Genomic DNA, 21997 nt, shown 5'->3' on the forward strand with positions numbered 1-21997 from the left:
TTTTCAAATGTAGCCACACGATGGCGCTAGTTGTCCCTGCGAGGCCCAGTTGACAGTTCACTGAAAGGAAAATCCAGTTCAGCGAGTGTACGTTTTTGAAAACATGCGAAGAATATTCGCCAAATACAGACACGCTAATGACTGATAAAATAGGAGAATCCACACTTTTTCATGCACTATTGTTCCACATTTTATTTCAACAATTCTTAATAGAAAATTGCGCTTCTACAGTCACCAAACCAAAATGTTATAAGGCATTTCAAGGTTAGTGGAGTTATTCTTCAGATTTTATTGCTCCGTCTGCTTTTGGTCTTCACCCTTGGACTCGGCGACTTCCGTGTTGTCGGATGTCGGAGCCGGTGCGGGGGCAGGTTCGGGTTTGCGATTGGAAGGGCCGAGTCTCTTGCTGCGGCGCTGGTTCTTTGCCAGCTCGGCCTGCACACTGTGCCCATTCAGGTTGAGCCCCTGGAGCGCCTCCAGCGCTTTCTCGGCAGCCTGGGGGTCGCTGTAGTCCAAGAAGGCGCGGTGCTGAGCTCCCTGCCAGGTGAGCCGCAGCGGCGCCGCATCTCTCTCCCGGAGGGAAATCTTCAGCTCGCTGACGCGTAACCCGGTGGGGATGCCGCCCAGATATACTGTGGTGACACTGAGCGGGATCTTACTGGGGTTCACAACTTCCCTCCCAGTCTCCTCTGAACTCTTCTCCTTTGCACTTTTTCCATTTTGTCCCTTTCTTCTCCTCCACTCGGCACCCTCACCCTCACTTCCTCTACTTTCCTTCCTTACTCGAGCAGGACGCTGTCTGGCTCTCTGTTCTGCTTCCGCACCCTTCTCCTCCTTGGGTTCTTCCCGGACATCCTGACGGGCCGCTTTCTGCCTCGGCCTGCGTCGGCTGGGATTTTTGGGGGGACCGCTTGGCGATAGAGGCTCGGACGAAGGCGGCGCCTCCCCAAGGGTGACGTCCTTCCCTGCCTGCTCCTCCAGGGCCAGGAGTTTCTTCAGGACGGGGATCTTCTCCAGCTTTTCGGGGTAAAGCTGAGGGCACAAAACTGGGCAAACTCAGTCATGCTGAAAGACCATGGCGGTCTAAAAGTGCAAGTGACTCATTGCCTGCTACCAAATTCATTTAAACTCTGAGGGCTGAATGATCATGTTTCAGGGCCATTGACATACATGCATGCAGTAAAGCCCATAGTCAAATGGATTGGACTCAAATGGCTGTTAATGAAAAACAAACATCAACTGAACACTACTCATTCTGTCACGTGCCACTAGAGGGAGCCCTCACAACATTAGTTTGAGAAGCGAATAGTTTGATCCAAAGCAGCACATCAGCAAATAACAAAAGTAGAGAAAATGATCATTTAATGTGTGCCATTTCATAGGGCTCAAGCCTGTGTCATAATAACAATCCCTTCCTCTTATAGAAGCCGGACATTTCACTTCCTGAGCAGTTAAAAATAAGACCGCTGGCTTGATTTGTTGCATCTTAGAGTGTCCGCTTGTTTGCCTTTGATGCGGACCCGAGAATATATGAGGCCATTGTTTTTACAGTGGCCTGTTTGACCCGACAACTCCCTCAACCCTATACACAAACCCCTGCCTCTGTGGAGCCCACGCAGACTCCGCTTTGATTTTCACACATGGCCTTCCTGCCAGTGAGGTCAGCGGTTGAAGAGGACAGAGGTTTTGCGCACAAGACAAACGTGGCGATCGTGTCTCACGTGAGACCAATGTAAAAAAAAATCAAAAATTCAAGTGGCCCTCAGTCATTTGTCAAGATTGATGTGGACAACTCAATTAAATCATAAGAAAAAAATCACCCTATTTAATCTCTGGTAGAGGTTCTATTCATTCTTGGCACAACTTGTGATTAAGATGTTTTCGCTTATTTCAGTTTAACTTGGTTACCATACTAAACGGGAACGTGAATAAATTAGCGGTGCAACTGTGGTTTGGGACAAAGTTCCCCTTACCTTAGTCCAGATGATTCCTTGCGGTTTTGGAAGAAGGCAGTTTGTCTTAATAACTCTGCTTGGTGTGAGTATGTAGTCCACTGTCAGGTCGTGTGCCTCCATAAGTTCTTCGGGAATGTCCACCACCTAAAGATCAAAAGAGAAAGTACAAAAGAATTTGGTTTAAAAAAAACAACAACAACAACTGCATTTCATTCTTATGACATGTAATAGTGGGAAAAAGAGACCTACAAAAGCTATCATTTCCAGAAAGTGGACAAAATAGCTGTTTTCACAGAGAGAAAAATGTAAACTGCACATAGTAAGGGTGGAGCCCTGGGATTGAAACCTTGATCTTAAAACTGTGAGGCAGACGTGATAACCACGCCATTCCCCGTGCCACCCCAGAATATAAATTTAAATAGTAAAATCATTTGGAATAGCTCTAAGAGCTCAACTGAGAAATTTCTATAGAATTTCCCAAAAATAGCAAAGAAACTAACCTGACAATCATGCACTACAGTCACCACCACTGTGGACTCATCCACCGCTCCCATTGAGGCCATCATTGCATACTCCAAGTCAGCAAAGCCCTCTCCTTTTCCAATGCGGAAACCTGGGAAATTCCGACACGTTAGATTGTTTTTGCAGAATGGGAATCACAGAAAAAAATACTCCAACAGTCCATATAATCTTGGGTCAGCCAACGGAGGCTGTCAAAACTAAATCTAAATATTAATTTGGAACAAAATTTGAATTACTTGATTAATGCTTTATACTTTTGGAGGTTTATGCTTGCTTCTTTCACTCTTTAAATACAAAACACCAAAATAAAAACATAGTTCCCCACCTTTCTCTGACACAGCCACCGAGCCAACAACCACAAGGTCCACCTTGACTTTGTCCTCCAGGCCAATTGGCACACTGAACTCTTTCACACCCTGCGAGTGAGAAATTTCAACTTTGGCGCGATGCTGCAATGAGGAAACCTTTTGTGATAAGGCTCAAACCTGAGAAGAAGAGCAAATGCGCAGCTTTTCTTTGTTGGCTCCCGCTGGGGGAACTATCTTGTTAAAAAGGCCGGAACGAAGACGAGGAGTTGGGACCAACAAGGTTTTATGTGCCTGCAAATATGTATATAATAACCAATAATTAAAAAATAATAATAATGACATGTCACTTTCAATGAACATCAAGAACATTTCACACACTAAATTGTAACAAGGACATTCATAGTACTTTTTTTTTGCTGGCATTGAAATTAGCTGATTATTTGTATCCTTTATGTGAACAAATCTGTCATAAACCCAACAAAAATGACAGATATTAATTTCTGCTTCTTGGTGCGAGCGTCCACCTGGAGCACTGCTAGTCGAGCCCCCTCAAGAGGTTTATCGGGGTCCACCTTCACCTCAGCAGTCTGGGTAAACACTTCCAGTTCAGACAACTTGGGGCAAGCAGTGAAAGCCCCCTGGTTGGGAAAGAAAACAAGGAGTGTTTATGTTTAGAAATCAGCAACTTACTTCCAGTGTGACAAAGCGAGCATGCTGCTGAGGTCTGTCTGGATTTATTTTGATGGTTTGACTGGACTTGAATTCCTGCAGGGCTGTCAGCCTGTTACACGCTTCAACGGCACCCTGGCCAGGAAATGCAAAGAATAGTGTAGCATAGCAAAGTTAAGCTGTGTTGAGCTGATGGAAGCATGTCATCAGTAAAATACAATTAGTAAACTTTTTGTCCTCTTGAGAAAGATTTTTGGGGCTATAATAAAAAAATACCTTTTTTATTCATTAAAATGTAGTTTTAATGAACATACATACATATACACACACACACACATACATACACATATATATATATATATATATATATATATATATATATATATATACATATACATATACATACTCATATATATATATATATATACATATACATATACATACTCATATATATACACATATATAAATATATATACATATATATACACATATATAAAAACATACACACATTGTGGGCTAAACACACAAATTGTCCTTTGATATGAATGTGAGGGTGAATGGTTGTTTGTCTCATTGTGCCCTCTGATTGGCTGGCAACCTATTCAGGGTGTCAACCACTTCATGCCCAAAGTTGGCAAGAATAGGCTCCAGCACCCCCCGCGAACCATGGAAGGACAAACTGACTGGGATGATTAATTATTAAAATTGAAACCTGGAAAACTGACATCTAAATATAGTATGTGGCACATTTGGAGTTATCTAGGCCACTTTTGTAAAGCAATTGTATAGTATTTTAAAAAAATGTTGTCCACGTAGTTTTTAATGGGGTTAAATTATTTTTCCCCGTAAAAACAGTCACTTGCCCTTTAAGGGAATAGCGTACAGAGAAATTGGGCAACAATGCATTTCATGTTGTCTCGACAAGAAAATATAAATAAATAAATAAAAAAGAACACCAAAAGGCCTGTAACACGTTTTTCCCTTGGACTTGCCTTAAAATTGGGGATTCTATTGTGAACGGGCCTCGGAAAATTCGCCAGATCGTTGTCTTCGATGTAGTCCCAAATCTTTTGACGGATGTCCCATTTTGTTGCTCCTGCTGAGATAACGGGAGCATTGAGCTAACAAATTCCAGCAACCGATGGCGTCGAATTCATTTTCGTGTCCAACCTACCTGGATTGATTTTAATGACAGGCTCCATGATTTCATGTAACATAAACAATTCGTATTGAGTCTATCTTTTAAAGTGAGAACTTAACGTGAGATCTGCAATTAAAGCAAAAGGACAGGGACAGCTGCTTGAGCATGTTTATGCTTTGTACGGCAAAGCAGGAGGACCAAACTTAATTAAAAATAGGCGCAGTCACAAGGGTAATAGGAAAATAACACTCGATTTAATATTATATTAACAATTTCCCTCTTTACTTAAGTTTTTTTTTTACATTCGAACTAAAATGTAATAAGAATCTGGGCTTATTCGGTGCAAAAACGTTTACCAACGTTGCAAACAATAACCTGCAAGCTCACCATTTGTCCACAAGATGGAGTCCTCACCAAGGAAACTCCTTCAGGTCATGATTTGTTTAGTTAAAGGTGTGGCATTAGGCGCCTACTTAACATTTCAAATGCCAATGGCATATTTTCCATCTTCATTTTATTGGACCAAATAAGTACTTTAAGAAAACAATGGATATTGCTTATCTAACCCCTGATAGCAAGACTGTTCACTTTTAATAGCCTGCAGCAAATGATGCAAATATTGAACATGGTCCGCACAAGAAGCTTATACGTATATAGCCTACATTCTGTTGCACTTGTCAGATCTAACAGTAAATAATGGTAGACACATACTATGCCTGGCTCTATGGCCAAAACGTCAATGGAAACCAATGAGTAAAAAGAATGCCCTATAAAGAGTTATCTATGTCAAGAAAAAACTTGCAGATCTGCATTTTGAAGCTATTTTGGCAGCTATCATGTGCACTTGCATCACATTCTCATTCATGGCCATCCACGGGAGAGCCCCTTTGACACCCCTAGCCTTTCTCTCCCCCGTCTGGGCTCTGGGCAGAGAGCCAAGCTACACCCTCCCTCCCCCTCCCTCTCCCTTCTCTGGCTTTGAATCTCAGTGGATTCTATACATGTCAAGCAAAGCCTCACAATGCTGCGCTCACTAAACCTGTGAGTTGAGGAATTTGCTGTGATGTGGCTGTTCCCAGAACTCCACTTTGCCCCTCTGCGGCGGACCTTTTGTCTGTGGCTTTGATGGACCGTCTTGGCAGGTGGACCGAGCGAGCAAGCCACACCTGTTTGGGATATCTGTGACAGCAAAGGACAGAAAAAGGGAACGGTCTTTGGGAACAGAGCTTTTCAGCACCCACCCTCTTCTCCCTTTCTCACTTGTACTCACATACACACACACACTTGCCTCTCCCATCTTCCCCCCCTGCTCATCTCTCCTCCACTGTCGGATGCTGGTGAGGTGAACAACAGGACACTCTTGGCTAAGCCGCATGGAGGCACAGGGAGGGGCTCCCAGCCCAGGTAGGAGCCCTATTCACCATCTTTTTAAAAAAAATTAAAAATGTACAATGATTTGCGGATTCTCTTGTCCATTTGGAACATCCAACCTGCTGATGCGCATCCTCCAGCGTGCACTTGATGCTCCTTTTTCAAGAGTTAGTTCACGTGTCGGGCAAGAAATACCGTGGTCATTGTGTTTCTGCGCTGTGAAGGTTTCACTCTCAAGTTGCAAACTCATCGCTGAAGAAGAGGGCCTCTTTTATGCAAACACACCATACTGTAGGTCAGCCATGCAGAAAGTGTACTGATGAGAGACAAATTGCGTTACAATAGTGGAAGCATTGTGTGAAGGGCGTCCAGAGAAGCCGCTTGTGGGGAAGCCTCACACAATAACCCTGTGCTGCATTGCATTGTTGACAGGAAAATGGGGTCGCCTAACTTTCGTGCTAAAGCCAGACTATGGTGGTCGTAGTGATGAATCGTTCATATAATTCATTTTCCGTATCGCTTATCCTGGCAGAGGTGATAAATCAAAGGGATTTTTTTTTTCATGGCCAGAATGTTGTCATAATTCATTTCAAGGCATTTTTCTTAGTGTTAAATGGGAGTCAGCACTAACATTCCAACCTTTGGTGTTAGAATTAACCCCAAATAAAGTTTGTATATTCTAATCGAGACAGGTCCTCCTGACATTTTTACCACCTCACAGAAACTAGAAAATTTTTGTGCTAGCTGCTATTTTTACCTGTTCATACTGCCTTCCATCTTGTCTAAGCCCACACATTCTACAAAAAAAAAAAACTTCTTCATTTGCTCCTACATCCATGCTTGACTGTTGGTGTGGGTTTCTTTTGCAAATAAGCAGTGTCATGTTTGTGCCAAACATACCTTTGGAATCAAATATTTCAAAACCTTTGTTTCAGGGGACCAAGGTTGAATTTTAGTTCTACTCAACACAGCAGTCGGCATCAGAATGAAGCACTTTGCTAAAAAGAAAAAGGATAAGGAAACAAAGTCACAATAAAACTACTAAAGCAGTTTAAATTTATCTGGAGTTAATCATAAACTATTTTAATGGTGGGAGTTGGTAAGTGTGTCTGAGTCCCATTTAACACAAGTTTAGATGTAATCATTTAATTCGGAAAAAAACTACTTTTGTTCTTTTTCTAAGAGGGTGTGCATACTTGTGCAACACCATAATGGAAAAGATTAGAAAATGATTTACCTGATCCTCATTTTTTTGCCACAAGACTCACAAATTCAATAGTGGAGTGCATAGTATATAATATTGCCATATGCATCAGGTAGTGAAAAAGTGAGTTTTGGCTCTATAGTTGGCTTCAAATCCTGAGTTTTATCAAAGTGTCAGAATTCTCTTTGACTTTGGAATATATTTGCATGAAACAAGCCTTTGAGCCGTTTGGTCAGCATATCCTTGTATTCAGCCGGCCAAGGTTTCCTTCTGCTTATCATTACATTCATGTTGGTACTTGATGATGAAGGGATATTCATTTATGTAGATTAAATTCGATAAGAGTGAAAAAAAAAGATCCGTCGGGGAAAGGGTCACAAATAGTTCCATTGTGAAAGCAGTGGAGCCTCACAATCATTGTAAAGCTTGAAATCATTTGTCAAGGCACACCTGCAATAGCCAATATGTGCATCCTATGAATCTATTTACATTATGCAGTTTTGTCTGAACCTGTGTGATTTGCTTTGACTCGTGGCGAAAAGCATTCAGTAGAATGAAACTTATATCATGTGAACTTCTTAGATAGCTCAGGTGCACGTATGGGATTTCCCAGCAGTGTAGTGTTGAAAAAGATGAAGGCTTTAAAATCATATATTAATGGCTATCAACGAGTGTAATAAACATATATTGATTTACGGTGCAGAGAAATTTGGCTTGACTTTTGGCAAGCATACAGGACATCATTGTACTTCGCTTTCTCATTTACTCATCTGAAAGTCTGAATCGCCATCCAAAAATTGCTTGTACAGCAGACATGACAGCTAAGAAGCTGTGATGTTGTTTTCTCGCACTCGAGAAGCAGAATCAGCAGGTGGCGTGGCATTTACAGGCAATGTAAAAAGCCATTTGCATTTTCATTTGATATCCTACGATCCCAATTTGCGCTCTAAACATCTCCACCAAACATTTTCCTCCCATTGCCAAGGTCACAAGATTGTTGGAGCTCTCTGGGGAAATCGAGAAGTAATTACCACCAACGCTAAGAATTCATCATGTCCTCTTCAGGTCTTCACATTTTTAATCAGAAGGAGGGAAAAAAAAATAATGGTAGTCCCCATCTGACACTACCATTCAGCAGACGTAATACAGGCTCGTGCTTCAAAGCCCAGTTATAATATCTCAATGACTGCCATTGACGGCCATAGGGTACTCGGATGTTTCGTCGAAAGACGTTTGGTCCCCGGACGTTTGGTCCCTGGACGTTTGGTAGAACGGACATTTGGTCGCCGGGTTGTTACTGTTGAAACCAGCTCTCAAAATTATAATCATAAGAGAGAGAGAGTGGGTTTAATATCTAAATATCTAATATCAAAATATCAACAGTAAACTCTGTCATAATTTGACAGCGAGCGAACCCGGCGACCAAACATCCGTTCTACCAAACGTCTGTTCTACCAAACATCCGTTCTACCAAACCTCGGGTTGACCAAACGTCCGGTCGACCAAACGTCCGGGGACCAAACGTACGATCAACAAAACGTCTGGGGACCAAACGTCCGGGGACCAAACGTCTTTCGACGAAACGTCCGGTCACGTGGCCATAGACGTTCAACGCATTTTAAATCGCAGTTAAAATGGATTGGAAGTCAATGTGTGTTTTTAATGGGTTTTTTTTCTTCTACTGACACATGTACTCCACAAAGACTATACATGAGCATTTACATCCAAGTGCATTCGGGCTTGCACTCACATAATGCTAACCTGCTCCTGCACTCTGTGATTGTGCTCCATTAGAGCCCAGTAAAGACATCCAGAAGCTGCTAAAGCCCTCTGGTTCAGGCAACCTCTCCCAGGAGGCGTTCCAGCAGCACGCTGCGGGCCAGGATGAGGAGGAGGAGGGCGGCTGGACGGGACACACCGCGAGCCTGCTGCACATCTCGGAGAAGAGACGTGAGTGGGGGGAGAGATGCTTTTAAGAAGCTCAGGAGAATGAAAGCTTTAATAAACTCCAGCAGGCAAGTCTGATTGTTCTGATGATGTTCACTCCAACTGAATGGAATTCTACAAAGTGTCCAGTCAGTGCAGAAGTTATCTCAGCCCTTTTATCAAAAGATCTTTCCCAGTCCTATCTACCGATGATTAGGGAGTTTTTAGATATTCTGCTCGTCTATTCTTGAAGAAGCTAGAATGCTGAAAAGCCTCATTGTACATCAGTGCAACACGGCGCTGAATACTGGGGCTGCATTTGACAAGGCAGCTTTTATCTGCTCCACTAACTAAAGAGTTTTTCAGAGGGGCAGCTCATCCAGAGGCTAATGGCTGTCCTGCCAGCACAATTCGCCGTGTGTGCCTGGACGCCACTTTATTTAATGATAAAGTCAACTATAGCATTGACTTATTTTACCAGGAGCATTGTAGCCGCTAACCAAAAATGGTAGACTAGCCATTAGAGATTAGACACAAAGCCATTAAAATAAATCTTGCATGCTTCCTTACATAGAAAACTAGAATCAGAAAATATGTTTCCACCAGCACACTAACTGTTGTTTACTGGTGAGAAAATAAACACTGATATTCTTCTTTACCATTTTTTAGGATGCAAAAATGATGCGAAATCTGTAGATTTGCCTCTTCCTCTTTTCACTTATTATCCAATCACAAAAGAGCTAAGTGATGCCTTCAAACAAAACCCTCTTTAAAATAATTCAGATTTTAATCTAGTTTTTCCACTTCAGAAATTTGACAATGGCACTATTAAAAACTCAAAAGCACTCCTCTAACATAACTACATTTTTGACAAAACACTTGAAATGATGAACAATACAACATCAAAATGATTTCTTGTTAACAACAAAATAAAATGTTTCTCTGGTACTCCTTTCAAACAAATTAACCTTTGACCTTGAAAATGTCAACTAAAATATGGTTACTATGTAGCACAATTCAGCCGCCTAGTTTTAATTAATAAAAATTTGTTATCAAACACGTAAAAATACCCACGGCAGGCTTTGTGATATTAGCTAGTAGTATCTTATCTCTGTCCAAAGAATCATGTGGTTATTTTAAATACATGACTTGTAATTCTCTTTGTTTAACATTTAGTTTGGAAGTCATCTTTTTGAAGTATTTTTTTTTAATTGAAAGGGCCTTAATTTCAAACACATTCAAATCACGAAAATGAAATGCTGAAATGAAGACAGGCTGACAATAGTAGAAATGTGAGTCGAATGTATACCATAGGGTCACACCCATTTGGCTGCAGGCTACTAAAGCTTTATGCATCATCCCTTTGTGGGGGATACATGTCAATGATCACACACACACACACACACATGCACACACACACACGCACGCACGCACACACACACACACATGATACAAAAAGAAGCAATTTTTCTGTCTGGAAGAGAAAGCTTTGTGATCAATTATTTATGGAGAATAGGCGTGGGAGAGAAAGATGGGAGGGATTTTTATATATATAAATGAATAGAAAAAAGCATTGCCCAAAAAGAAGTGACAGATGGAAAATTCATCCATCGTTCCTCTGTCAAATCCTCATTTCTTCACTTCACCAATTTTGTTTCTCCAACATTGCAACCCTTTCAACCCCATCTGTATTCCTTTTTTTACACCCCCATTTCCTTATTGTTCCCATCATTCCTCATTCTGATGTCAAGGCTGAGAAGCTGCAGACTGATCAAAGCTCAACGCTGCCATTCTATTTTATCAGGCTATAGACGAGAATGTCATAATTGGACTCCCCGGGAGACAACTCCTCGTCCATCTTGACGCAGACTGAAAAGACTAATGAAAGGGAAACCCTCCCTACCCCTTTCTGTTTTTAAAATTCCACACTCTTCATTCTAGTATTTTACTGCAGCCACAAATAGCGTGGAAATGGGAAGGATAACACCTTGTCGTAGGAGCTTCTTTTAACACCCACGCAGCCTTTTTAATCCAGACTTGGCAAGCAGACCGAGTCACATGGAAACACAGACTGACTTCCATCTGCCTCGCTATGTATGTCCTCCAGACATTTTGCACTCTAGCTCTGCTAATCAGCACTCGACTCACACTGAAATCAGTTCTGGGACACGTGGATTAAAACACACTCGGTCTGTTCAGGTCACTTATTTTGGCTTCCAGGTGAGGTCAAATGACAGGCCACATTTTAGCTGGGATGTCCCTCAAAGGGCCGTCACGACCGTGAAGCGAACCCATACAAACACAAAATAATGATATCTGGTTATGAAATCAGAAGGCTGACAAGAAGAAAAAGCTTACAATGTCTCCAAATGAATAATAGCTGACACACTGGGGGTCTTAAGTTTGAAAGCTTTGTTCTTGTCTGTGATCTACATTTCTTCCCCAGAATTTTCTCTAAATCAGATTCTTGAGTGTCTTTTCATTTTAAAATATGCCGGTAACTGTTTTGTTTGTCACCTGTAGAACCTCTGAGCAGCGTCTCCTCTTTGGAAGTCCACTTCGACCTCCTCGATCTGACCGAGCTCACAGACATGTCGGACCAGGAGTTGGCCGAAGTCTTTGTTGACTCTGATGAGGAGAACCACAATGAGTGCCCGCCAGGTGGGTCACACGTCCGGTGCCACTAATGGTAATAGAAGTCCAATCACTTTTGACTGGGAGTCCAAATGGATTGGACGTCTATTACCATCGGTGAGAGTCAATGAGTTAATTAGCCCTACGCAATAAATCACTGTCAGTGGTAGTGCCAAGGAGAAAAATGGAGTCCCACAGGACCGAAGGTATAAAACAATGTGCATAACCAAGTGCCAGTTTTTGTGATGTTAAAAAAAAATGGTTCCAGCATTAAAAACCCAAACCATTACATTGGAAAATAGGTCAAAGGTGGAGTTATTCCTGGATGTGTTAAAACTATATATTTCATTAAATATATTTTACGCTCTAGAATAAATTTGTCTGAAGTTTCCTTTTAAAGGACATGCCACAAAAGAATGGACAAAATAGCATTAAAAGTACTATAACATAATAAGAAAAAAAGTTGACCATATTTGTTATTCTGACACGATTGCACATTCCTTACGACACGACCTGATGACATTTTTAGAATATTTTAAAGGCTGACTAAACACTGGTGACCAGCTCAAGGGCACTTTGACTCTAGTCAGAGTATTTGCTTCTCTTGAATATTTATTAAGACTATGAAACAAAATGGCTTTATTTCAGCCATTAGTGACACTGAAATACTCCCAGGTGGGAAAGACTAGGGCACTAGAGTGTATCCTGCGTGTGTTTCATAGGCAACGGGTGTGTGAAGGCGCCGTCCACATTTTGGAAAAAAAGGAAAAAAATGCTCCCCATGTTTTATTCATGATCTGAATCCTGCATGATCCTGCATGCAGATGGTGAACTCACTATGGCTCCTGAAACCCAGCAGGCTTTTTATAATGATCCAACCCAAGTGTCATTAGACAAAATGAAGAGGTACAATTGTTAATCATGATTAAAAAATAAATAAATAATCAACTATCGACAAGTTTAATCAACATCATTGATAGTGCTTCTGCTTTAATGTCAGAGTTGGTCATTGGCTGAGAAATGGAGTCTGAAGATTGCTTTTAGGCGTGAAAAGCACATTCACAACATTTGCTTTGTTAATTTTCCGGTCAGCTTCGTAGTGTTTTGCGTTTGTTTGTTTTTTAAATCTGCCGACACTAGCATTTGAGCAGGGGTGTGCAAACTTCTCGTCTCCTCCTGCGTGTAAACCACAGTTATATTGTTAGACAATATTTCTAACTGTGGATCAGAAGAAGAAAAATTAAAGCCAAATATTCGGTTTTGTTTATTGAAAATGACCCAGCCACTCTGTTCTCCTGCTTCTCTCAGTTTAGTACCAATTTACATTTCAGCGTAGACTAAAATGGAACAATTCAGACTTTTTGCTGCAGGCCAGGTGACGTTAGAGGGAGATATGTTAATGAAGGAGAGAGAGGTGGATGGGTGAGGCAGTTCATTTTAAAAGCGTGTCCTTAAATAATTTATGTTTTCCCCGATGGCCACAAGCCGGTACTTGGGGGGACAAAAACAACTGAAAGAGCTATTTTACTGTAACAGAGTTTGCCATATTTTCTGAATGCAAAATGACAAAGCTTTGTATGAATGCGCAATTACACGCAAGAAACCAAAATTACTAGGCACAAAAATGGAAATGATTGAGTAGATGGGCTATATAGTTGGTTGTGGGTACTTCGAGGTATTGAATGCATTTTTTGTCATTGCTGACCTAACAACAACAACAACAACCATGTGATGGAGAGTGTTTGTGGTTCAGTAGCCTGTGCCTTGCAGGTCAATGTCCCTCTAATTAACATCCTGTGGAGAAGCCATTAATCCTCAGTCAATAGGCATCCATCAACCTTTCCCTTAGCCGGCATGTGTCCAATGTGAAAGGATATTGCCGCGGCTCTGGGGAAATTTATGAAGCGGCAGTGGGAATTCTGTGCACTTAGGAGAGCCATGAAAAATACTCCAATGGGCAGACATGCTGAGAATTTTGCACGATGAATGTGCTCGTTTCTCAGAAGTTGCACATTGCCGCCAAGTGGTGAAAAAGGGGAACGTATCGCCGTTGACTGTGACCTTTTTACGATGCCGTTGTTTATGTTAGCACTATTTCTTTAGTGGATCAATAGTGTGATCCAATACAAGATCCGTAACAAAGTCTTGGGACGTTTTCATTTAAAAGACATATTGTTATTGATTGTTGTCAGTTAGCCTTTCAGAATGGTTTCACAGGCCATACTTGTGCAATTTCATTACACTGTTGTAGCACGGAAACATCTTTATCATGTCCTACCCAGCAGAATAAAAATCTTGATTGATAATTCAAAAAAATGATGAAGTAAATAAGATACAGTGTTTTCAAGAAGTGCAATCCTGGTCTTTCACATTAAGAACATTTAAACTAAGTGTTGTGTCTCTCCTTAAGGAAATGGCTATTGAGAAGTTTAGCTTTAGTATTCTGTTATTTTTAATGTTACTTGTGATCTACGTAATGTACACGACCTAAACCCTGTAGAGAACAATGGGGTGAGCGGTGAATTTAGAGGAGGGGCCATTGATGTTGGTGTCTTAGTGATGAAAGGACGTTAGTGAAATCAGCTTTCAATTCTGATGACCCATCAGTGCATGCATTTGTGCTAGGTTCCCAGCACGCCGTGCTCGTGAAAGGAGGCTACATGCGCTCCCCCTCGTGGACACGCTGCAGCAAGGTGGAGCTCCCCCGAGAGAGAAAGCATCACAGCGACTCGGACACCACCGCAGAGCCCTTAATGAAGCTGGAGAGGCCAAAGCAACCTTGAGGCGGCGCGCGCAACTCTCTCAGAAGGAAGCTCAGAGCGGACGGCCAGCAAGAGATAGAGCATACGGTACCACCCGGACCACGGGCCGTGCTGAGGAACAAATAAGTTCACATTGAACTCTGGACACACAGTAGATGCACAGTCACGCGGTCCTTCCTTCTCCTATCTTGTTTCACGCTGAAGATTAATGCTTTGTTTTGGAGTGTCAGACAGGGTAGTAAGAGAACCTACTAAATGCCAGAACATGAGCCAAGGCAGGACAAGGGTGTGGTGTGCTGTTATGACAATTGCCTAAATGATAGATTGCTAGCATCCTTTTGGGGGCGGGTTAGGAAATCATGTTCGCCCTCTTCCAAGTCCAAACGATGGAAGAACGAAAATTTTAATGTGAATATGCATGAATGCCAAACACACAATCAAGTGCCAACGCTTGTTATATGCAACAACGAACAGATGTGACAGTCTAGTTATTGACAAGTTTTCAATCAATTTAGCTCATCTATGACTGGACTGATCACCATCCCGAATGATGTGAGTGACCGCGGGAGGATAAATTAAACATTTTGGAAACTTGTGCTTTGTTGTATGCTTTCTCATTGTGAGGATGTTTTGCAACGCTAAAATGTTTTCTGTCAAACTTAAAGCTGACTGGATGCAGTCAACGAGGTCAAACATGTTAATACTCTTGACCCCAAGTGTTTTTATAGAGCACAGCTGTGATGCTCTTTACAGTGAACAGACTCAATTTAAAACAACAGGAAACCTATTTTACAGCAGATTTGTAAAAAAAAAAATTATAAACAATTCGCTACGTACATAGTAGTCAGGTTTAAAAATGTAGTACTTGTTATACTGTAGGTGGATACTTTATTGTGAGGTAGTGTGATTCTAGTGAACTATTTGAGCGAGTTAGTGAGAATATAACAGAAGGAGTATATGTGCAGGCCCTATCTGTGAAAGTGAACAGAAAATTCAGCACCTTATATTTGGGGATTTTAGGAAACCAGGCCCTAATTATGTAAAATAAAAATGTGCTACTGATCATTTTCTTAAAGCAAAATAGTTGTAAAATACTATAAAAATAAGTGTTATACTTCCAAGGTATATCTATTTTGTTTGCAAGTAATGCCCAAAATTGGTTGGATGTCTATTGCCATCAAAGGCAGGAGTTATGATTATTTCAAATAAAATGAAGCCATTAAATAACCCACAAATAAGACCTAATACTGTTTATGGTAATGGCTTATTTCGTGCACTTGAGAAATTAAAGTCATCTGAAAATCACTTGAGATTTTTGTGACTTCATTAAAAATAATTAAATGACACACACATGATCAGCATAGTCCTTACCAAAAAATCCACATGGTTATCTTCCTTGCATCAAATAAGCAGTTGATTTGTTTTGTTCATTCTGTGAGTGTTTTTGGCCCCATGTGACTTTGTTCCAGTTCCTTAGGCCTTTGGGCAGGGAGGTGTCCCCGGCCGGTTCCTCGAATTCTTCCAAAAACTCCTCATAAGAGGATTTTTCTTGAAAGGGACGCGGCCCCAGCAGCTCCACCATGTCGGATTTCACAAGAATCTCTCTTTCCAGTAGACGTTTTGCCACCTGTGACGTAGGCCATATTATTAATCAATCCAGTTAAATATTCAATTAATAGTGGTCTCGGTCAGGGGTCCCCCAACACCATTAACAACATCGGTTACAAAATGGCATGTCCTAAAAGATGACGATGCTGAACAGTGTTCCACGTTTGGATTCATTTGATTGGATCATTGATGAACCAATAGATATATTGACTCGAGTCACTGTATCTTTTCACCCCTGTACTCTGACCGGAGTTAAATCTATGTCTACTCAAGCCATCACTGGTCCTTGATAGTGAAAAAAAATGATCCTCACCTTGTCCACCATTGCCTGTTTGTCATTAATGAGCCGGAGCGTTCGCTGAAAGGCGGAGTCCACGAGGAGACGGACTTCCTGGTCGATGAGCTGGGCTGTGGGCTCGCTGAAGGGTTTCTCGAGAAGACCTTGCTGCGGGAGCTCAAAAGACACCTGACCCACCGCCTCGCTCATTCCAAACTGCACCACCTGAGGAATGAGGTTAAACAGCCTGATGACCAGGTGCGGAAAGATCTAAAAGCATTTATTCTTAATGACCGCTTAGTTGGTAATAATCAGCGCTTTTATCGTTCGACATCACCTGCGCATAAGCTGACTGCGTAACCTTACGGAGGTCATCGTGCGCCCTCGTGGTGATCCGATGAAAGAAAACCTGTTCGGCCACTCGGCCTCCAAGCATCGTGCACATTCTGTCAAAGAGCTGCTCTTGGGTGAAGAGGTGCTGCTCCTTTGGCAAATGTTGAGTGTAACCCAGGCCCTTTCCTCTAGGGACAATAGATAACTGACAGAGAGGAGAAGATGATCACAAAATAAAAGTGTCAAAATAAAGACAACAAGTGATTTACTTTCAACAGAGGGTCTGCATGTTCTAGAAACCAGCCAGTAACAGCATGCCCAGCTTCATGGTACGCCACGGTGGTTCGTTCTGGAAGCTGCAAAACCTGAGATTTTTTCTCCAAACCTGACAGCCCCAAGAAAAATGCAATTAACTCATTAGCAACCATTGAGGCCGATAGACGTCCGATCCATTTTGACTTAGAGCGCTGACATGGATCATTCGCTGCTGTCCTCTCCCAGTCAAAATGGATTGGACGTCCAACGCCGTCAACGGCAGCGAATGAGAAAAATTCTGACTCACCTCCAATGACCCTATCTACCGCCTGTTCAAAGTGCTTAGTGCTGATAAACTGCTCTAGATGGCGTGCTGCTATCAGAGCAGCCTCATTGCTAATATTAGCAATATCAGCTCCTGCGACAGACAAAAGCAATCATAATAATGATTAAATCTTTTCTATTTCTATATATTTATAAATGGAGTGAGACAATGTGTTCACATAACCCCTTACCATTTAAACCTGGAGTTAGTGCAGCTAAGTCTCTGGCTAAAGACTCAAATTGTACACTTGGGTCCAACTTTAAAGGTCTCAGGTGCACCTTAAAGATTGAAGCTCTGCCTTTCATATCTGGTGAACCTAAAGCAAAAATACAACAATCCTTATCTAATTGATAGCCACCCACCACTGAGCAAAATGCATGTGTAAATCAGATTTAAAGATGCAAAGAAAAAGATCAAACACAGGCACAGTGCAAGGATAAAAGGACCGTGCACATGAACATGAAAAGCAGACGTGCAGAACAGAGCAGGCAAATTTAATAGCCATCAAATTATTTTAGATTAAATTAAGTGCTGAATTTCAAATAGTCAATGTTACACAGTGAGGCTTGGAATAGAAACAAAATTAGAAGTGCATAATGTACCAACGTATATATGTCGATCGAAGCGGCCTGGTCTCATCAGAGCCGGATCCAAAATATCGGCTCGATTGGTAGCAGCCAAAACAACTACATCGGTGCTGCTCTTGAAGCCTAAAATAATTCATAATTTTGTTCAGCACAAAGTTTGGGAGATGACTCCAAAGGTCAAGAATGGCATAATGGCTACTACCGTCCATTTCAACTAGTAATTGGTTGAGTGTGTTTTCTTGTTCGCTGTGGTTCCCCAAGTTTCCTCCTCCCCGCTTTCTCCCGAGTGCATCAATCTCATCAATGAAGAGGATACAGGGGGCATTTTTTCTTGCTGTCGCAAACATGTCACGGATCTAAAATGGGACGGAACAAAGAGACGTTTTGTTGATTCATCACAACAACAAGTCAATTTAATTAGTCATGACGTGTATGGCCGAAAATAGAATGTTTTGTATGTTCCACAGCAAACTGCAAGAGGCACACGGGATCACCTCTGTTTAAATGGGGTCATAATGTTTGCTGTGACATTTACTATAATGGCGCATATCCTTCCTTAATCAACTGCACTGAAACAATATCGTTACCTGCTTTTCCTCCCAGTTGAAATGGATTTAAGGGGTTTGAAAATCAAAAGGAAAACTCACCCATTTTTCAACATCTAGTATACACAATAATTGTAGTTGTTGAAAAAGGTGTCGGGTATAGTGTTGTTGTTTTTTTTGTAAATAGTAGTGTTATGGACCATGCCAAATATTCGACTGTGAGCAAATGGGGCAAGACATTGAAAAATGGACGTCGAGGCGCAAATACTAGTACACATGCAATGTACTACATTGTAATAGTGAATAAGGCCCAGTATGTTGAAAACTAAAGCATGAGGACATAAAATGACCACAAACCCTTGCAGCGCCGACGCCAACAAACATTTCCTGGAACTCGGAGCCACTGACAGTGATGAAAGGAACATTAGCCTCTCCCGCAGTGGCTTTAGCGAGCAAGGTCTTCCCTGTTCCAGGCGGGCCTGTCAATATGGCACCCTACAGCAGAACATCATGATAACACATCTCACATTCCTGAGAACACAAGCTAAACTTTAACATTCAAATAATAAGCCTACTTTAGGGATCTTGGCTCCGAGCTCCTCGTACTGCCGGGGGTTCTTCAAGAAGTTGACAAACTCTAAGATTTCCAGTTTGGCTTCCTCGCAGCCTGCGACATCCTTGAAGCGAACGTCGACGTCGCCTTTGATGATCTTGGCTTTGGATTGGCCCAAGCGAAAGAGGCCTGTTCTTCCTCTACCCCCACGGAATCCCGCTGTCGGCCTCGGCCGAGTTCCCAGCAGCAGGACGCCGACCAGAAGTAAGGTTGGGAAAATGGTATGTAGTAAGAGGTTCCTATGGAACGCCCAGATAACAGGCTCATGGAAGCATATCCACTATGACAGTTGAGAATCATGGGATTAAATTTTACCCTTCACTCTCACTGGTGTAGAGGACAGGGACTCCGCACGTGGACTCCAAACCCAATTCCTGTTGAGCTGCTTGCAGGTTGTGTTCAAATGAGTTCACACTGCCAATGTTGAACCACAAATAATTCTGAAATAATGTAAGAAAACTATATTAATTTAGTACAAAATGGAAAAATTCAAGCTGCCACAATCCTCCTGCCCTGCCATACCCTAATCTGGCCTGTCTTTTTGTTGAAATCCTCTCCCCTTGGTCTACCCTTTGCAAATGAAGAGTTTGCAATGTTACTCTTAACTAGAAAGCAAACTGTCTATATTCAATCATGTTTTTGGATTACTGCTTCACCTGTTATTTCTTTCTCTCCCTCCTTAAACCCTCTTCTGTCCAGTTCCTTTTTTAAAATAAACAACACAATATAACCAACCGCATATGAAGCAATCCAAAGTCCCTTGTGGTAAATTAAAACTGTTTCAGCATTTAAGGAAATTCTGATCCAATGTACTTTATGTCAAAACAGCTGAACAAGACAGGCAAGAAATGTTTTTTTTAGAAATGACACAATCAGTATTACTTCAACATACCACATATGTGGTGTTCACACCACGGGCAGGAATTACTTTGACGTATTGCTTATTGACAACTTCCAGGTGATCAACCTGTGTAGACGCCATAGGAAAAGAGGTGTGGAGTAAGTACTAACAGTTTGAAGCCGTAACAACAAGAGGAAAACATCAACATTATGAATGTCTTACTAAGCCTTTCTTCAAGTAGTGATGTACAAAGTCCTTCCAGAAGATCTGAATGCCGGTTTCCCGGAAGTAAAAGTAGAAAAATGCAGAGGCCATGCCTGCCACACCAATTGCAATGTTTTGCAATGCTTTTTCATCCAGCGGAAAATGATCCTATCGTAAACAAACACATGAGAATAATTGGCTATATGCAAGAATTCAACTGGTGCTTTACTTTGTGATATACATCATTGAGGTTTCAAATTTTCATCAGCACCTGAAAACGTGTCCACCAATCGGATTCTTCCTCCTTTTTCCCTCCTCTTTGTCGTTCATCGCTTTTGTTTTTCAGCTGCCGCTGGTGGCCCCGAAACGGTTCCTGCGTTTTGCTTTTTACATCTAGTCCCATAAATGTTATAAAAAAGGATCACACACAAATGAATAAAAATCACAAACCATTCACCAATTCACTTGAAACCTCCTTACCCTCTGCTGGTTTATTGGCACCGGCGGTCCCTCCGCTCTTTGGGAAGAACTTCTCAAACCCTGTAATAATTACACATGAAAAACAAAATAAGCAAGTCCTTATTGACAACATTTTTTTTGGCATTTTGTTAACTGGGAAGCACCTCTAGGTGGTTTGCCAGAGTTGAGTAAACGAACAAAAGGCAATCTGTTTTGATGAAGTCCAGCAGATTTCCTCTGGATCAATGACGCCTTCTGTAATAAATACATTTCAAATGGAATGGAGTTCTATCGCTGTCTAATGGAAGCGGATTAATTAAGGCGATCTGTACACAACATGATGGGCTTGTTTAGTATTATCCATGGGGCTGTCTGTCTCTCTATATCTATATCAATCTGATTTACGCCCAAAAAAAGATAGGGGTGTGACGAGACATCAATCTGGATTATTGGATAGTACTTTATCTGAAAAAAAGTGGAACGGGTGAATCTGTGGTTCTCATACATACTGTCAGTAATGTACACTTAAAACAGTGTGACGGGATTTACACCGAGTTTAATCAACAAAATGAACAATTTAATGTAGTGGTCCACAATCATTAGTTTATTGGGTTTGTATTTTCCATAATTTCGAAGCAAGTAGAAAACATTTTAGAGGGACATAAAGACGTTTGAAAATTAATTTTATTAAGTAAAATTAGTTTTTTTTTTAAATCATTATTTTATGAATTCTCCTATACATCCGAATGTTATTAACATCCGCTTGCCTCAATGTAGTATTGAGATGACACCAAATTGCCACGCCCCCTTTGCTGCAAAAATCTAAAAAGTAAAGTTAATTTTGATCAACACCTAATAATTGACTGAGACATGCAACTTTGAAATACATAGCTTACAAGTAACTAACTGATGCCAATTTAGCGAGCATCACCAAGTACAAACAAACAAAGGAAGTTCCCACTCAGTGTAAATAAACAAACAACATACCAGCGTCAGCACACCATCACAGCCAAAAGTTGCTGGAACGGACGTGAAATCTCGACTCCACGCCCGGACCCGGTTCCGAAAGTGACCGGCAGTGACAACAAGAAGCCCCATGGTCTGGCTCCTTTGTCCAGGCTTCGATGGACACTGTCAAAACATCTTGTCCTCGCCTTCTAGTACACTGCAGTGCGTGTGCAGCCTCATTTGCGCACGTCCACTAACTCCCGCGAGATGAAGTTACACAACAAAATGCGAGACTACTGAGGTCGGGGTCGGCCCCCCCACAAACCCAAACATTCCACTCTTGACTGTGTGAACTGTCAAAAGTTCACACAGTCCACTGTTTGAAGGACACTAGCCCCCGGAGACCATTTCCCATAATTTCTACAAATCCAGCATCTAATCTCACTTGAAGGTTAAAATTCCCCCATTAAAAAAGCAAATTATTTACATAGCATCAAACCATAGACGTAC

General features: G+C 41.6%; 3 protein-coding genes across 10 annotated transcripts; 1 reads left to right on the forward strand and 2 right to left on the reverse strand.

The window, feature by feature from the left end:
* Positions 1 to 165: 165 nt before the first annotated feature.
* On the reverse strand, positions 166 to 6321 carry mthfsd (methenyltetrahydrofolate synthetase domain containing). 8 transcript variants are annotated; one of them, XM_077623197.1, is made up of 10 exons: positions 6086 to 6321; positions 5866 to 6019; positions 5635 to 5774; positions 4447 to 4550; positions 3310 to 3423; positions 2963 to 3076; positions 2803 to 2893; positions 2456 to 2568; positions 1974 to 2099; positions 166 to 1032 (listed from the first exon to the last, which is right to left on the reverse strand). In XM_077623197.1, the coding sequence occupies exons 2-10, from the start codon at positions 5907 to 5909 to the stop codon at positions 289 to 291; spliced, it is 1590 nt and encodes a 529-aa protein (XP_077479323.1). In that variant the 5' UTR covers positions 5910 to 6019; positions 6086 to 6321; the 3' UTR covers positions 166 to 288. The 8 variants fall into 8 exon arrangements, with proteins under 8 accessions (XP_077479323.1, XP_077479306.1, XP_077479332.1 ...); XM_077623180.1 differs by lacking the exon at positions 3310 to 3423 and adding an exon at positions 3476 to 3589 and having other exon boundaries at positions 6086 to 6278; XM_077623206.1 differs by lacking the exon at positions 3310 to 3423 and adding an exon at positions 3476 to 3589 and having other exon boundaries at positions 5884 to 6019; positions 6086 to 6273.
* On the forward strand, positions 5587 to 15087 carry dbndd1 (dysbindin domain containing 1). The gene is made up of 4 exons (XM_077623261.1): positions 5587 to 5999; positions 8965 to 9120; positions 11620 to 11757; positions 14356 to 15087. The coding sequence occupies exons 1-4, from the start codon at positions 5969 to 5971 to the stop codon at positions 14511 to 14513; spliced, it is 483 nt and encodes a 160-aa protein (XP_077479387.1). The 5' UTR covers positions 5587 to 5968; the 3' UTR covers positions 14514 to 15087.
* On the reverse strand, positions 12509 to 21898 carry LOC144091113 (mitochondrial inner membrane m-AAA protease component AFG3L1-like). The gene is made up of 17 exons (XM_077623167.1): positions 21527 to 21898; positions 20704 to 20794; positions 20561 to 20620; positions 20352 to 20473; positions 20099 to 20248; positions 19928 to 20002; positions 19351 to 19475; positions 18998 to 19274; positions 18780 to 18917; positions 18080 to 18233; positions 17893 to 18000; positions 17481 to 17606; positions 17273 to 17383; positions 16980 to 17095; positions 16715 to 16915; positions 16414 to 16602; positions 12509 to 16119 (listed from the first exon to the last, which is right to left on the reverse strand). Exons 1-17 carry the CDS (start codon positions 21635 to 21637, stop codon positions 15880 to 15882), a joined length of 2394 nt encoding a protein of 797 aa, XP_077479293.1. The 5' UTR covers positions 21638 to 21898; the 3' UTR covers positions 12509 to 15879.
* Positions 21899 to 21997: the final 99 nt, after the last annotated feature.

This window comes from Stigmatopora argus, chromosome 2, assembly GCF_051989625.1.
Source record: "Stigmatopora argus isolate UIUO_Sarg chromosome 2, RoL_Sarg_1.0, whole genome shotgun sequence".
NCBI lineage: Eukaryota > Metazoa > Chordata > Actinopteri > Syngnathiformes > Syngnathidae > Stigmatopora > Stigmatopora argus.